At 51.4% G+C, this 15715-nt stretch overlaps 1 protein-coding gene across 3 annotated transcripts in view; it reads right to left on the bottom strand.

The window, feature by feature from the left end:
* LOC144155346 (serine/threonine-protein phosphatase 4 regulatory subunit 1-like) overlaps window positions 1–15715 on the bottom strand; it is a 92025-nt gene that overhangs the window by 53843 nt on the left and 22467 nt on the right. For 2 of the 3 annotated variants that reach the window (XM_077686716.1, XM_077686715.1), the window contains exons 4-5: window positions 13530–13725; window positions 870–976 (exon numbers count right to left, since the gene is read on the bottom strand). In XM_077686716.1, the coding sequence (XP_077542842.1) occupies window positions 870–976; window positions 13530–13725 (303 nt within the window). Of the gene's footprint in view, window positions 1–869; window positions 977–9822; window positions 10138–13529; window positions 13726–15715 lie in introns of those variants that run through there. The other variant, XM_077686717.1, reaches the window with a different exon arrangement.

Genomic DNA, 15715 nt, shown 5'->3' with positions numbered 1-15715 from the left:
CTACAAAAACTGCTATTTTTCTTAAAATACTATGAATCATTATGTGAAGAGCTTGTTAATAAAGTTCTCAGAAAAATGTTTTAAAGCTCTATGCCAAAGAATGTTGCTGGTGCACGCCACAACAAGGCATGCAGTGGTGGCTTTTATATGACTGCACAAGGTTGCACTGATGACAGATTTCCCCCTGGTGTGTGCGAGCATGACATTTTGTCAAAGTACTTGCACCTACTGCTGCTGGCTTAATGGCTATGCAAAATACACACACTTGAAGAGCTATCTTGACAAACTTCCATCTGGGACTTATTGAGCAGTAAGTCATGATGACAGTAGCAGACGCTAAGTCACTTGTGTGACGCTTTGGAGAAACAGGCCAGTCAGAATTCCGAAACCCAATTTATCTAGCAGTATAGCACACCATCCAAATTCTGTTCATTTGCGTCAACAGAAACAACTTTCACGGAATTTTGCACAAGATCAGAGAGTTCAAAGAAAGAAAACCCACTGACACCTCTTTCAAGTACAATTACACTCCCCCAAACAGATGTCCATGCTCAGCGCAGTGCAGAAGGCCAGACCTTTTTAAGGAAATGTTAAGCATAATGCACTGATCACAGGACACCTTCAGGAAACATGCTTTTGTGGCATAATCTGGAATGTCTGCTGCCTCACAATAAAACTCAGATTTGCAAAACATGAAGCACGAAAACATGAAAACTAAAGGCTTGAAAAACAGCTACGACTGAAGTACCAACGAATGTAACTAAACTGCCATGATACAAACACCACCACAAACAAAACTATGCAGCTACAGACCAACGAACAGCGGGCAATACCCACACACTGATCCCCAGTACAGACGAGCAGCTCACCACAGTCCAGGGAGAGAGAGGCAAGCACAGACAGCACGGAATCAATGTCATCCTGGCTATTCATGACCATACGCAGCGTGTCCACAATATTCCGGGCCACCAGTTGCCTGCACATCAAGAAGCGTGCACTGTCTTTAGCATATACTCCACAACACGCAAGCCATCCATTAACACGTTTTCCTACATATTCTTCCATGTAAACATGAACCAAATCTGAATGCCATAACAGGTAAACCAAGTTGTGTGCTCACACCATGAGCCAATGCACAACAAAAAAAAAAAAAAAAATCCCTTACTGCTCATATGCACATTCCCAGTGCAACTATTAGCACTGTATTCTGCAGAACATGCTGTTAGACTACGAACACACTATTAGAAAACACAGACAATTTGTGTATCCTGCTGCAACCCCTGAAAGACTCCAGCTGCAGGCAATGGAGGGCTGCTCGTTCAATATGTACCCCTGCTTTTTACTGCCCTTCCAAACCACACTGCAAAAAGCCTTGGAACTGGTCTTCAGAAATTGAAGATGCCAAGAGGGGAGATGCAACAATCTGCGAGGCTGCGTGCGGGCCATGTATTGTGCTGTCTGGGCATCCTACTTTCATTCTTCTTTGACAGGTGGTGCCAGCAATCACAAGTTTTGTTCAGACGGAGAGGTGTCTTTGTGCAAGCACAAGCGGGCACAGGCGTTGCGATAGCCAGCACCACCCCACACACCCATCCTGACTCCTTCCCAATGCAAGGCCATGCTCCCAGTCTACAAGAGGTGCAGCACTGTGTAAAAGGGCAAACACAGAATGAAGATGAATCCCTGAATAACAAAATATGGCTGCTGTGCCTGAAAACCAACTTTGCAACATGAACTGCTGTTGAGACAGCGGCAGCAATCGCTGCCCTTTGGTATAACAAAGGGCACACATGCTTCGAGGAGGTGTCAGAGGAACTTGGAATTCTCCCATCTAAAGAACTGCATTCCCTAAGCAAGGAGAATGACAAGAGGCGCATGTCAAGCATGTCCCGCAAAGGTCACAGCAGAAGCTAGGCCCATCGTCGCAGCAAAAAAGGCACATTTGGAGGAGGCAGCTCGCAGGAACTGAGGGTGCAACATATGGGGCTGGTGCATTCGAACATTTTCAACTCTTAAGACAACTGTGCTGACATTCTGTGCACTTTTAAATGAATATTGACTAACTGGTATAACACCTTCTCGGTTTTCCTTTTTGCAGCATTTCTTGGGATTGTGTACTTTATGTGGTCCAATATAATGAAATTTGGCATTATTTGAAACATGCCCTGAACCGAATAAAGCAACATTAGGAGCTTTTTACAAAAATATTCAGTAAGATAGCTTCAAAAGTGTTTTTTTAAAAGGTATAACAAACTCAGCATTTTTTGTTTCTAAACTAAAACACCAATGTTACTATATTTTGTGCTTTATTGAATTCTACAATTCATTGGGGGCTATATGTGCTATTTGTTAGTGTTTTCTTGCGTGATCTGGTGTCGCCTAAGCTCGCAAAAGAATTCATTTTTACAAATGCATGGTGTATCAAACAATAACCAAAAGAGCTACCAGAAAACAAAATGCAGATTTGAAACAAGCTCAAACTCTATACTTGGTCAAACTTTCATTGAGCTGTCCCAAATATTAAGAAAAGTTTGCTGAGTAGCATTTCCCCTTAATGGCCAAAAAATCCTGCCAGAAAATGACTCGCAAACTTTCCAACATGGAGGCATGTTTTATTGAAACTACCACTCGCAAATAAATAGAAAGCAAGGATGCGGGCTAGGCCGGTAACGCACGAATACGATTAGAACTGGCTCTGTGAGCAAACAAAAAAAAAGCGTCCGCATTGAATACGAGGCGCCATGCCAGCCGGTCTCCGCCTACTACACTACGCGAGTGCCGGTCACGTGACTCCCCAGAATGAACTTCCAGCCGCATACCGCCAGGAAACACGAGGGGAATCTAAGAGAGAGACGCGGAGCCACAGACAATACAGCGGGAGAGAAGGAGCGCAGGAATGAGAAGGTCGATGACCTTCGCCCCCCCCCCCCCCCCAAAACCGGGAGCACCCGAGGAGGAACGCGACGCGCCAAGGGCACAGAGCGGGCGCCGCCCTCGCCTGCGCAGGACACGAGCACACTACCGTGCTGCAAGCTGCCTCGCTGCCAGTGGAGCTGCAGTAGCCACTCATGGCACATATAAGCTCCATTCGATCCAGACGCGATTCCTGCACCGGCGCACAGTGCCTACACCGCGTCCCTCGATTGCCAATGGTGCAGCAGCAGTGCCGCCGCGGTGCAGAGAGCTGCTGCGCCTGCTACGGAGAAGGTGCAGCGAGTATGCTCCGCGAGCACGAGACGTAGTTGGGGCGTTGCGAGTAAGATTCACGGGACGAACTTCACGCCGTCGACGATGCGTCCTGCGCAACGGAGACGGCCGTAAACTTTACAGGACGACAGGCGAGGATGATTAGCAGACGACTATGCCTGCACTTCGCCGATTTTAACACGCGGGGGCGCTGCTGACGGTGCAGCCGTGCTGCATGGCACCGCGGAACCACGCCTGTGCACTGCACCGGCACTGTAGAAGTAGACCATTGTAGCAAGGGCGCGAAGCGACACAGCTTCGCAATCTTGCCAGTGCTTTTCTGCAAGGATACTCACGTCCTGAAACAGCTCAAAGCGGCGCCCCAAACCCGTCGTTTCAAAACGACGTCCCTCGTTTTAGAGATTTTGGCCCGCGGTCACGCCTCCTCAGCGCAGGCGCAGTGGCGTCGTGACGGGATCGGCTCTCCACTCCGCTATAACCCTCCATTGAAAAGTTTTAGCATACCTTTAGCGCGTTTACGTTACCGTGACAGTTAAATCATAGGCACTGCCAAGTCTCGTTTCCACCCTAGCGTACACACTGAAGCACCTTTTTTAAGGACTAAAGTTTGCGCGCGGGCCCAGTGACAGAGGTTTTTCCGTTGCCGCCTTACTGCGCCAAACCTTTATCAGAGGGCGAGTGATTGGCTGCCACCATTTAGAGCTAAGCTTTTTTTCACGCCGAAATATTTAGCGGAGGCACGAATTCGGTGTCTTCGGTGTCAAACGCACACAACAGATGGCACATCAAAAATAAACATCTGTAAAGCTGTACGGTACATGTTGCAAAATTATTTTTATTGGACTACAGTAAATGGCTGCCGAAGAGCGCTTCGTCACACTTGCTTTGAGGTTAATTCGTGAGATGTCGCTACTTGTACTACAGGGCCTATAAGCGACGCTAGTCGTGACGACCACGGTCGTAAATTGCAAACAGTATCCGTTAACATGGTATGGGGGATTACAAGCTGAAGCGACACTGGCTACGGGGCGCACCGCTGTCGAGAGCTAGAGTAATCCAGGCGGCCCCGGCCTCACGAACTACCTCACTATCGTTAAAAACACCCTTGACTTAGCGGAATGGCTTTTGGAATCAAATCAGCAATTTCTTCAGAAAATGCTAGGTATATCTGCGTCCATGCTTTTTTTTTTTCGGGGGAAAAGGGTTAACGGACCAGGAAAACGCAGCAGTGAGGAAACCCTCGAAAATGAACGAAACACTGTAGCTTTGACTTGCAAACATGTATTTCCGCTAATTTCGCTTTCGAACCTTAAAAAACGAGAATGTAGGATTGCTGCTTTTTGCAATCGCTGGAAAACACCACGCGGGGCAATGCAAGGTCCGTAGCGATGTCTACCATCTTGCGCGCAGGCTGCTTGTCTACTGCATTTAGTACGTCAAGCTTTTCCATAAGAGAAAGCGCCTCGCGTTTTTGCGACGCCATCAAGGTATGAACAAAGTTCGCGGTTTCAAGTTCAACGTGTCCTCAAAGCTTGAAGCGCACGGTGACAACGAGAGCGCGTTCTAATCTTGCGGTGGTGCTTTTATGGCAAACACGCACGTCCGGCATTCCGAAGGGAAACTTCCGTTGTAAGCGCAGTGATGGTGATAACAGAGTAATATAGGATCATCTAGCGGTGACGAATCACACCCGCGTACGGCTACGAATCACACCCGCGTACGGCTTCACGCAGTTCCGTAGCCAAGCCTGGCCAAGGCTCGTCAAACCGACGGCCCACGCATGTTGTTCGGAGTGTCAGATTGCAACGAATGATCTAGGAACGTACTCTGAGCCACGGCGTATCACTGAGGATTTTAATACATGGGACTATGTGAGCTGAGCCGGGACTAGACAAAAACAACGTAGCAGCCGGGAAAACGCAGCACTGAGGAACGTATTGTCGCGAAGCCCCCGTTCAGTTTGCTTTTCCTATTCTTGTAGCATCCTTCTTCGCCCACCAAGGCCCAGCTTTTCTAAGAAAAGCATGCGGAGTGTGCCTTTGCGCGCTGACCGACCGGAGGGCGCGGCTGTCGAGGGGGACCCGCGTCCGCGGCGTTCCACACCCCCCGCGGCGTGTGCGCTGTCGCTTTCGGGCTCCGGGTCCCTCAGTGTACTCCAAACGACCTTTGTCTTTTCCACTGGCCAAGGAAAAGCCAACACTTCAGTGTGTTTTGTCTGAACTACTTTCTTTACACCCATAATTCTCCATGCGCGCGTTTTCGGGGTCAAACCTTGTGCTTGTGTTTGATTGGTCCTTTTCACTTTGGTGGGAACATGGCTGGCAAGCTTCTCCCCGATGGGCTGCAGAAAGTGCCTTACTCCCCGCGGTCCGCGCGCTCCAGAATACAATTTTCCCCCCAATACGTTCCCCACCAGACCGCTTGACGTGGACATAACGCGGCTCCGCCGACTAGAGGGCGGGCGGCCTCCACCCGGACTCGTTCAGCAACTGTGCCGCCCGTCGTCGGGCCCTTTCGCCGGGAGACCGCGATCCAGTCAGCCATGTCCCGTTAAGTACTCTTCATCTTTTAACTGTCTTTCTCATTATGTAAAAAGTGCATTGTTTTAAGTTCATATGTACTAAGTCATCAAAAAAGTCATTACCCCCATGTCATCAAAAAAGTAAACAAGTTAACCTTAAAACTTCAACGCCTCGACTGCTTCACTGCGATCAGCATGCTGCCGTAGCGGCAGATAGTTGACCAAATTTCGCCGTTACAGTATGATCAGGGTTCTGCTGTATTTTGGGCAGGCGCCTCGTAGGCGTTGTGAAATTCCCCCCCCCCCCCCCCCCTTCCCAACCCTACCCCGACTATATTAATTCCCTGCGAGGCCACATGCGAAGTCACCTTCAATTTCCTCGTATGTGAATTCTATGCCTCTATGAACTACGTGAACTCTAAGACGGGCGTCGTCATGCGTGCCGTACTCGTGAAGCTCGGCAACAACGTCAGGCGTCGTGAAATTGGCGTACTCGCTCGCTGGCGCGCGCCCCGAATTCTCTCACCGTTTCCTGCCCTTACATACTATTTAACTACACCTCCTGCATCCTCATCTCTTGCCTACTGTTCTTCCAGCACCCGGTCGACGCGTACGCTGTCAGGGCGCGTTGGCGAGCGAGTACGCCAATTCCACGACGCCTGACGTTGTTACCGAGCTTCACAAATACGGCACGCATATCGCGGCCCGAAGACCGCGAGGCGGACGGTCGCGACGGCGCAACCGGTCTCGCGAACGCAATAGCTGCGAAGCGCACTGCACGGAATCAACAGGGGGAAAGGGGGGGGGGGAATTTCACAACGCCTACGAGACGCCAACCGTATTTTATTTAATGTCGGTTTTTTTTAATGGTTGGCTGAGGCATGCATGAAATTCTGACAAACTAACTTGAAAGGCCGGTAAATTATCCAAGTCCTGCAAACAAACGACACTGTCACCCAAGACGAAGGGTCATTTAATGAAATGAGCAAACTGCATTTTGTAAGTGTTTAAAACTGCGACCAGTTAGCATTACTGTTGGACGCAACCATTTGTAGGCCATGCCCGGCGGGCTTCCAATTGCGAAGCACGAAACGGAGTCGATGGTTCATGAACTCGTGTTCATGCGTCGGGCAGCAGGGGGACGTCTGTTAAAAGAATGCGCAGCAGCAGTCTTCGCGGGGCGCCGAAACAGCGATTCATCACGCAACTCGATTCGGCGGCGGCCGGAGCACGGCGACCGTTGGCAACTGCTCGGACGAGGTTCACCCTGAGACTCATGGGGCTCCCTCCTCGCGACCTCTGATAAGCAAAGAAAACAAACAGGCATTCCGGTCGAAAGGGCCTGGTCGGACTCAGGGAGGAGCGAGACGGGAGGAGGAGGAGGGCACCGGAAACGTTCGTCAAGCAGCGGCATCGGAAAGCCGAGATGTCGTACGCCGCATGCGTTGACGAAAAACAGCGCCGGCACAGAGGCTGCTCCATCGTTCGGCGCCGCTGACCCCGCGGAAGCCAATTAGGCCTTTTTGCGATCACCACACACTCGGCAGACAAAGCGTTCGCTGTTGCCACGCCCAGGCGCTTCGCCAATGCCCGAGAGTTTTCAGGTGACCCGAGCCACATACCCGCGAATCAACTCCCCGGACAGGGTAAGGAACCTCTGCCGACAAACCGCTCGGCGGCCTGGTGGCGAAAACAAGGTCGGGGGCCGTTTACTGCACTTTGGTGGCATGACAAGCCCCGAAACACCAGCTCGGCGAAGTTTACAAATTACACAAATGACGCTAAACGAGGAAACTGGCTGTCTCATTTGCCGCTTTCTTGGCACTGATATGTCCCAGTGCGTCCCAGGCAGAGAAAAAAAAAAGCGGCAGCAGCGGAGGGGACGCGAGAGCGGCGGTCCTAGGCGGGAAGAAGCCGCACAAAGCGCACCGGCGGAGGTCACCCCGAGAGGCCGAGGAACGCGAAATCCGGTCCCGGGTCATTGAGAACGCCTGGAATGCGCCGCGGGTAAGTGAGCCAGTAAGGCTGCTGCTGCTGCCACTCCTCGCCCCGTCCGGCTGCCGACCACGTTCTGCGAAACGCCGCCGCCATCTTGCCCACGTGCGCTCCGCCGCCGGCCCCGCACGACGACGTCCGCCGCCGGTGCGGTCGGCCTCAAAACAGCTGCGCCTCCATTAACGGCCACCAGCACAGCGTCGATGGGAAGAGCCGACATAGCGGCGCCTGTCCATCACGCGTCGTGTGCGAGAGCGCGTCTGCAGCTCGGGAGGGCAACCGAGACCGCGGAGCCGCCATGAAGTTTTCGCGCCAAAATGTAGTAGGGGAGGGGCGCGGCAAGGCGAGGAAGATAGCCCCGCGCCGCAGAGCCGGGCCCGCAAGGTCAGGCCGGGCATCCCCGATCATCACGTGACACTCCCCACGGCGCATGCGTCACGGGGTCCGCGGCCCATTCTGGCGGTCGATGACACCGCCCTCCTCCTTCCTGCCTGCCCTCCTTCGACAGCGTAGAGAAGCGTAAACACGGCGATCAATCAACACCATCATGGGGCCCTCACCACGACGCGCTTACAGAGACATGCGGCCGCCGACAATGCGAGCCGCACACGAGGCGACGGGCCCGGAAAAACGCGCAGCCGGGCGGGCTACCGAACGCACGCTTGCACGGCACAGCGCGCGGAACGAAGGCGATCAACTTCACCGCGCTTTGTCCAATAACGCCACACAACCGACGCACTCGCTGAACAGCCATAAATTATGGCAGCAATGAATTTTGTGGAATCCTATTCCACAACGTCCGCCGCCCCCATGAATGAGGACGAAATCCGCACCTCAGCCCACTTGACTGGCAGAGGGTAGCTGACCGACACCGTCGCACGCAGAGTAAGAACCTGCTATGCACGAAGGTCAGGTAATAGTTCCCCCGCCCGGGCGCGTGTTCTACGAATTTACTTGTATCCCTCGCTTCCTCAGCACAGGGGTCTTCACCGTGAAGATGATACCCTGAGAAGTTACCAAGGTACGCTAGCTATGCACGGACACAATGTATCCAAAGACAGCGTTGCACGAACAGGCAAACAGTTCGGACAAGAATGAGCGCCACGTGACACTGATAGAAGCACACTCGTCCTCCCTTTTACGAAACCTCCACCAGCTGAGCCAACAAAAAATCGCACTCAGCCGGCATGCACTGATGAAGGAGCTAGCAACAACAAAGTGCAATTACCCCAGTCCTAGCACCGAACTTGGTACAGAAGCGCGATTTTAACAACGGCGCGGTGGTAAGAATTCTTCAAAAACAATTACAGAGGAACGGCACCCAAACGCTTCTGGAGTGAAGCAGCGCGCTTCCAAGGGGGGAATGTTAGCGCGCGTTTCTCCATGTAAACAGTGTGCAAAGAATTGACACGAAAGCGCACATTGGGGGGGGGGGGGGGGGGGTGCACCAGCACGTGGAACTAGGGGCTCGGTATGTATTAGCGATGCGTGCACACTCGTACGGTCCATTTAATGAAACTGCCACCGACCGCACATACATCATCGTCATCAACAAACAGCCGAACTAATGGGCGGCGGCGCTTTTTCTGGTTACTACAGGCGCAGCGAGGTAATGCGCGCTGCAAGCCCGAACGCCTCCACGGTTACCATTTGGGTACCAGCGTCACATCTCGCCCGGTAAGCATGGGGAAACCAGATGGCGGAGGGGAAGCCCACGCGCTGCACCCACGCCCGGAGACGGCCAGAGTTTGTTCACCTCCAGATGTCGCCCAGGGAGGGAGAAACGGCCGGAATTTAATCAATACCCTCCCCCCCCCCCTCCAGACAGGAAGCAAACGGGAGAAGAGGCCTCCGCGCGCGCGCCTTCATTTATTCACGCGACTCCCACGCGGCGGCACGCGGCGCCCTAACGGTCCTCCGGGCCGTGCATCTCCTCCTCGCGCCATGTTCGAAGGCGCACATTCCGGGACGGCAACACGACTGGCAAACCATGGCGACGAGCGACACGGCAGAGAGGTGCCCTCGGCGTTGAATGCGGCAGGAAGGGGCCGCACGCACTCACAACGGACGGCACTCTCCGCGACCAGCCGACAACTCACCGAACGAGGGGGAACGGCGAGGCTGGCACGCACATGGCCCCTGGCGGGAGCGTCACGCTAGCCAGCGTCCGTATCCAAAGAAGTCACGCTGCGGCCAACGTGGTCAGGGCTCCCAGACTTCGGCGTCGGGCAGGAGCCAGAGCACGAGCAGAAGCCAGAAGGCGAGCGCGAGCAGGACGCTGTACATGGCGGCCTCGGCGTCGCCACCCCAGGCCGCTGGCGACGCCATCGCGCCGCCGCCCGGGTGGTCGAACCCAGCCGCGCCCGGTCGCGCAGCGGAAGCCCGCGCACGAAGGCCGCGTCCCGGTTACTCATGGCAGCGCGGCAATGGAGACGCGCCCGGAGGATGGAGCGCCGGCGGCGCCAGAAAGCGGGCCCCGACCAATCCTCGCCCAGGAGAGAGGTCCAGAGACGCCCGCGCCCTCATCGGGGGAGCGGGGAAAAGTAAAAGCGAGCCCCATTCACCCGGTGCCGCTGCTACGCGACGCGGGGCTCCTGCGGCCGCCACGAGCTTTTCACACGACGCTCCCCTATCGCCGCAGCTTCCAACGCCGCCGCTATCGAATACCGCACGTCTCAAGTGCTGCCCACTTGCTCAAGAGGATCTCCTCGATTCACTGGGAGAAGGTGCCCACCCACTGACATGGGCAGGTGGACACGGCCGCCATTCGCCAATACGCCTCGGCATTCAGGGTGGCTCGAGTGAAAAGTTGCGCCCGCCCCCTTGGGCACTACGAGGCTAGGTACCCGTGCTCACAGACGGTGAAGCATCCGCGCTCAAGTCTTATCCCGGTTCCCCCTCGGAACACTTCTCGTCCCTTTTGCCGAGCCGATTATTCATTTCGGGATAGCACGTGGTTCCTCCTCGGAATACTTTTCGTCCTTTTGCCGAGCCGATTATTCATTTCGAGATAGCACGCAACAATAATTTCTTTTGCGCAGCAGCGTAGGCGAACACCGCTTTCAACAACTGCGCCCACTGCCTCGGAATCCGGAAGTACCGCCGACTAGCGTCCGCCAAAAAGCTCCCAGGCCATGTCGGCGTGCAAACTGCAGTGCCAACAAGCTATGTCGTGATGTCGGCTGGTGTCACCTTGCGGGCCGCGTTTTACCGCAAGCCCTAACAAAAACCCTGCGCGAGACTTCAGGAACGGGACCCTGCGCGGCTGCAACCACGCCGGGCGACCGGATACACTGCACGGCTCCCCTCGGCACTTATCACGAAAGCCTGGCACCAGGCGCCGGCCGATAGCAGCGCACAGCTACGTCGCGATAATGAGCTGGGGGGCGAAGAAACCGTCCGCTTCGCCTGTGCTGATAAGGGCCCACCGCCCACGCTGATTGGCCAATGGCTCTAACCACAGAGATAGGAGGAACGAGCTACGTTCGAGAATGCTTCCACGAAACTACGGACAAAAAAGCTTCGCTCCGTGTCTCGAGAGAAAACTGGCCTGGCAGCACGCCACGCTGGCACAGGCCCTGTCCAGTACGGGTTGCATTTTACAAGGCGGCCACAGCAAATTCGCCCCCTTGACACACTGAAAGCAAGCTGTGACCAATCCGCCCCTTAAATGGTGCCTCTTTCAGGATTGTAAAGGAATTATTTAAAATGCCGGCAACCGACGGTGTAACGCGTCGTGACGTTGACCAATAGGCACGATGCACCGGACAGAGGCATGTGTTTGCGCAGCACTGTTGTCTGTACAGCACGATAGGGAGTGGCGATTCCTCGACCCGTTAGCACTCACTCCCTGCAGCATTCCGTGCCAACGATCTATGGGGTTGACACTGAGATACGGTGTAAAGAAAGCCGGCCATAATGAATGCATCTGTTCCTCCTTGCCATTTGTGTTACCTGCAATCTGACTGGTCGGCTAACAGCTAACGCATTTTCGTCTGCGCCACTTCAAATGTTCGTTCTTCTCGGCCTTGTTATCATGACGTTACCTTAGATGCCTTCTTTGTGTGGGCGCCCGTGCGTGACTCGTGATAATCCCGGCTGTTGCTGTCTAGGACAGGGCGCCGACACTTACGTACTATGAATGCTACGAACTGAGCCCGTGATATGCGTGGCATCTTACCTACAAAAAATGACCCCCGAACCACCAAGATATAGAAAACGGCGATGCTGCTTGCAAGGCAAACATCAGCGCAACGTGCCTATACGCCATACGTTGATTCCATACATCACGTATAGGACTTGCCTGTGTGCGGGGTGGGGGGGGGGGAATAAAACAGATGGCATGCAATTTGCGGTGACGAGCTGGGTCTGCAAATACGGTTTCCAATAAGCAGCAGGGCTTACAACAGCATCCGTGCTAGTTTGGAGGTGTTTCACCACAAACGACATCTCCCTCGCACCTTACAATATATGCCTAAAATCGTACACAAGTCGCAGCACAGGTGCAGCCACTTATCGACAAGCCCAAAACAGATTTGAAGGTATTTCACTCTTCTCAACCCAACTGTGCTCATTCATCTCAACTAAAAAACTGAACTGGTACATTTTTGTGATACCGTATCCACAATCATGTAGAGTGCCCTTTAATCATTCATTTTACTCGACTCGATAGAAAAATGCCATGTCAAAAAATAATAATAACTTAATTTCCTGTGGCTGGTTATGCTGAAGAACACCAATCAAGTACTTTTACTTAATTACATTACAACAGGATTATACTTAAATTTACATGACTATGTTGGAAACTGAATCTATAAAAGTTCTCTACTAACCATGTACTGAACCCACTGTTTACAAATAACATTCATTACTTTGAAATAAAGGATTTCTCATTTGACTCGCAACCAGTCATACCTACACACTGAAGTGGTGAAAATTGGCTCACAAATGTCACCTAATCCAAAATTAGAAAATGACCAGCATAATTGCTTTCAGTATACGGTTTTATGGCTGTTTACTGCAGTCTCCAATCATAGACTTCAGCTACTCATAAAAGTCCCACTTCAAACTGCTGTGTACCTAATTCAAATTCCTTGTATTCAACGTCGACCAGCACCCAAAAGAGGGCAATAAATGCAACCAGGCCCCTCAGAATGTTCCATTACTGTACTGAAGTTGTTGGGTGCAGAAGAACGAGCCCGATAACCAGTGCTAATGTTCGCCACACCTTCTACAGCTATGAAAGCCTGTGACAGAGTGCCTCTATGCTTTCTACATGGAAGGCCAAGGTGAAAGATGAGAAATGTGCTTGATTACTTTATCGGTTTCATATTTAACATTGTAGTCTTACAAAATGATCCTTACAAAGTATGGGAAAACTTGGATCACTGCAAAAGAACACCCTGCACACTGCTTAATGACTATAACCCTAATAATTTTGACCTATTCAATTCTTCAAACCCGAACTTCATAAAAGGTACACAGTACCTTGTGATTTGGCTTTGTGCTAATTATTAACCTGTCGCTTCTTTTTAATTATTTTGTCATACATGCCTAGTGCTGTTTGCTGTTACTGCCACCAAAGTTTGAACCAGGGCTGGGAAGACGTTCATACCGCTAATGAACACCTTAATTTCTGTTCCAGTCGATCTGTATATGTGCAGAGTTTTCTGAAACGGTTTGTTCGACCATGTACCTGTGCCAGCTGCAATGCACCCATGGCACTGAGGGCTAGGGCCCGCTCACGGCTACTCAGCTCAGCTCAGGAGAATGTTAAACCGCTTTCCAGAAAATTGCGGCTGCTCACCGATTGAAGACTATGTCACTGTACGCATAGCGCTCAAGCTTGAGAACCGGGTTCGGCTCCTCCAGTAGCTCCCGACGTCGCCTCGTGGCAAGGTCCTCTTCCTCCTCGCAGTCCCCTCCCAGTGGATCAGCCGCAGCAGCCATCTCCTGCTCTGCTGTCAGCACAGCCAGAGAGAAGTGACCCCAGCGGTTGAGCTCTGCAAATGGCACAAGTACATCGCGCATTACGCCTGGTGCGTCTCCTCAACATGGGATCACCACACTGTGCACCTGCATTAGACTTGACGGTACTGGTACTGCCACATCATGACGCAAACTTACACAATGGTGTGTCTTGTAGCATAGAGATCTCGCAAAGCTCGCAAAGAATGGTAGAGGGAGAACATGAATGGGTGTAAAGTGAGTGAGAGAAAGTAAAGGAAATCCAAAGGAATAAAAATAAAAACATCAGGATACCGTAACCACTTTACATGACCTTCAGATTGTTCATTTTTTTATGGGGGGAGAGGGGGGTGTCATTTAGAGCAGCGTAACACCTTAGCCGCTGCTGCAGGACACTGCATGAACAAGCGCCGTGTGAAGATTCCTCTCTTCACTCGAAAACACTACTTGTGAGTAGGCATAGACATTTAAGTGCAAAATTACATTCACTAGCCAGGACTGGCCTAACCACCCATTGGCGATTTGTGCAAGCTCATAGACCCGCAGATTTGTGCTGCTTTTACACAGAAAGGCAAATCAGTAAACCAGAGTAACACGCCAAAGGTTGAGATACCAGTTCCCCAGTTAAATAAAAAAAAGACAAATTCAATGTACAATATCAAGAACTAAAACTGATGAAATCTGAAGCACCCAGAAAACGAAGCATGGTCAATAATATTGAAAAGGGCCGATTTTGCACTGTCAGAAGCAATACTTGGAAGTACCCAGTTACGGTAGCCAAAAAACGTGGGACATGCGATGTTTAACATTCGCAACCACACCTCCGCAGTTCCGGCAACTAAAGCAACTAAGATAGTGCAACCGATCCGAGTTCCATAAAAAGTCCCTATCTCAAAAGCTGGGCTAGGTATTATCTTCCACCATTGAATTGCCTTACTATAGCCTGCCCGAGAGCTGTCCTCATCCTCAAATTATGGGCGCTTCCACAATGAACACAGTTACAGGCTCACGCAAGGAAGGTGTCATGCACGTGGAGCCGTGTTATTTGCACACCCACCAACAGAGCCATGCGAGAAACAAATGGGTGCATCAATTGTTCATTTCAGCATAATGAGTCTAAACTATCAGCGCAAGTCAAATGTCGAGAGGCTGCAGTGGTGGACGACCAGGAATGTTTACTTGTGCACTGAAACCAGCCCATGTGCCCTTCACATTACTGCTACAGAGTGGAGTTGAAACGCATGCGCTTTTGCTAGAACACCAGAAGCTTAACAAAGCTGTATCCATTATAAACAGAGGTCACATGCTGCATCTGGAAACTGACGCAATCCAGGAACAAGGCACATTTACCACTTAGCGGCACGCTTAGCAAGCAAACGAAAAGAAAACATACCACTCTTGCATACTAGCATTCCTAAAATATAAGGCTGCAAATGAAATGGCAAAAACGTGAAGACAGCACGTGAGGGATCAAAAAGCTTGTTCTATCAAGACGCAAATTACTGTCCACAGAAGAGCAGAACCATGAAAGGTCGATGGGCTACTTGCCGCCATGATGTAAACAGAGATACATTGCCAAGACCAATGACTGAGTGAATGTATTGGGTCCTGTAACTCTGTTCAATCATATCACTTTAATGTTAATGCGTACTGATTAATCACACTGACGATCTTGTTTTTAGTGCTGGCCTCGATAGCATTAGTGCAACCCATATTACTTCGCTGTAACGCAAAACTTGAGTTTCTATGTTTCTTGGGTCTTTCTTATAAAAAAGCGTCACTTGTCACTGAAATGTACCTAAGCAATTCGCCAAAGGCTAGTACTCCTGAACAAAAAAAAGTTGCATTTTGTTTCCTTGCCTTTTTACGAGACCCTGCAACACCTTTTTTAGCGTTTTTTCTTAATCATAAATGCTTTCAGAACAATCTCCACAAACCCATTCAGTTCTTAGAATATGGAGTCACAACAATCTCAACCGAAAATTGCTTTTCTGTGACCATGAGAATGCAAAAACTTGCTCAAAC

This window comes from Haemaphysalis longicornis, unplaced genomic scaffold (genome assembly GCF_048455015.1).
Source record: "Haemaphysalis longicornis isolate Haplotype H1 unplaced genomic scaffold, Haemaphysalis longicornis Haplotype H1 scaffold_1, whole genome shotgun sequence".
Classification (NCBI taxonomy): domain Eukaryota; kingdom Metazoa; phylum Arthropoda; class Arachnida; order Ixodida; family Ixodidae; genus Haemaphysalis; species Haemaphysalis longicornis.
The sequence above is the reverse complement of the archived record's forward strand: the minus strand, read 5'-3'. Positions and strand labels throughout refer to the sequence as shown.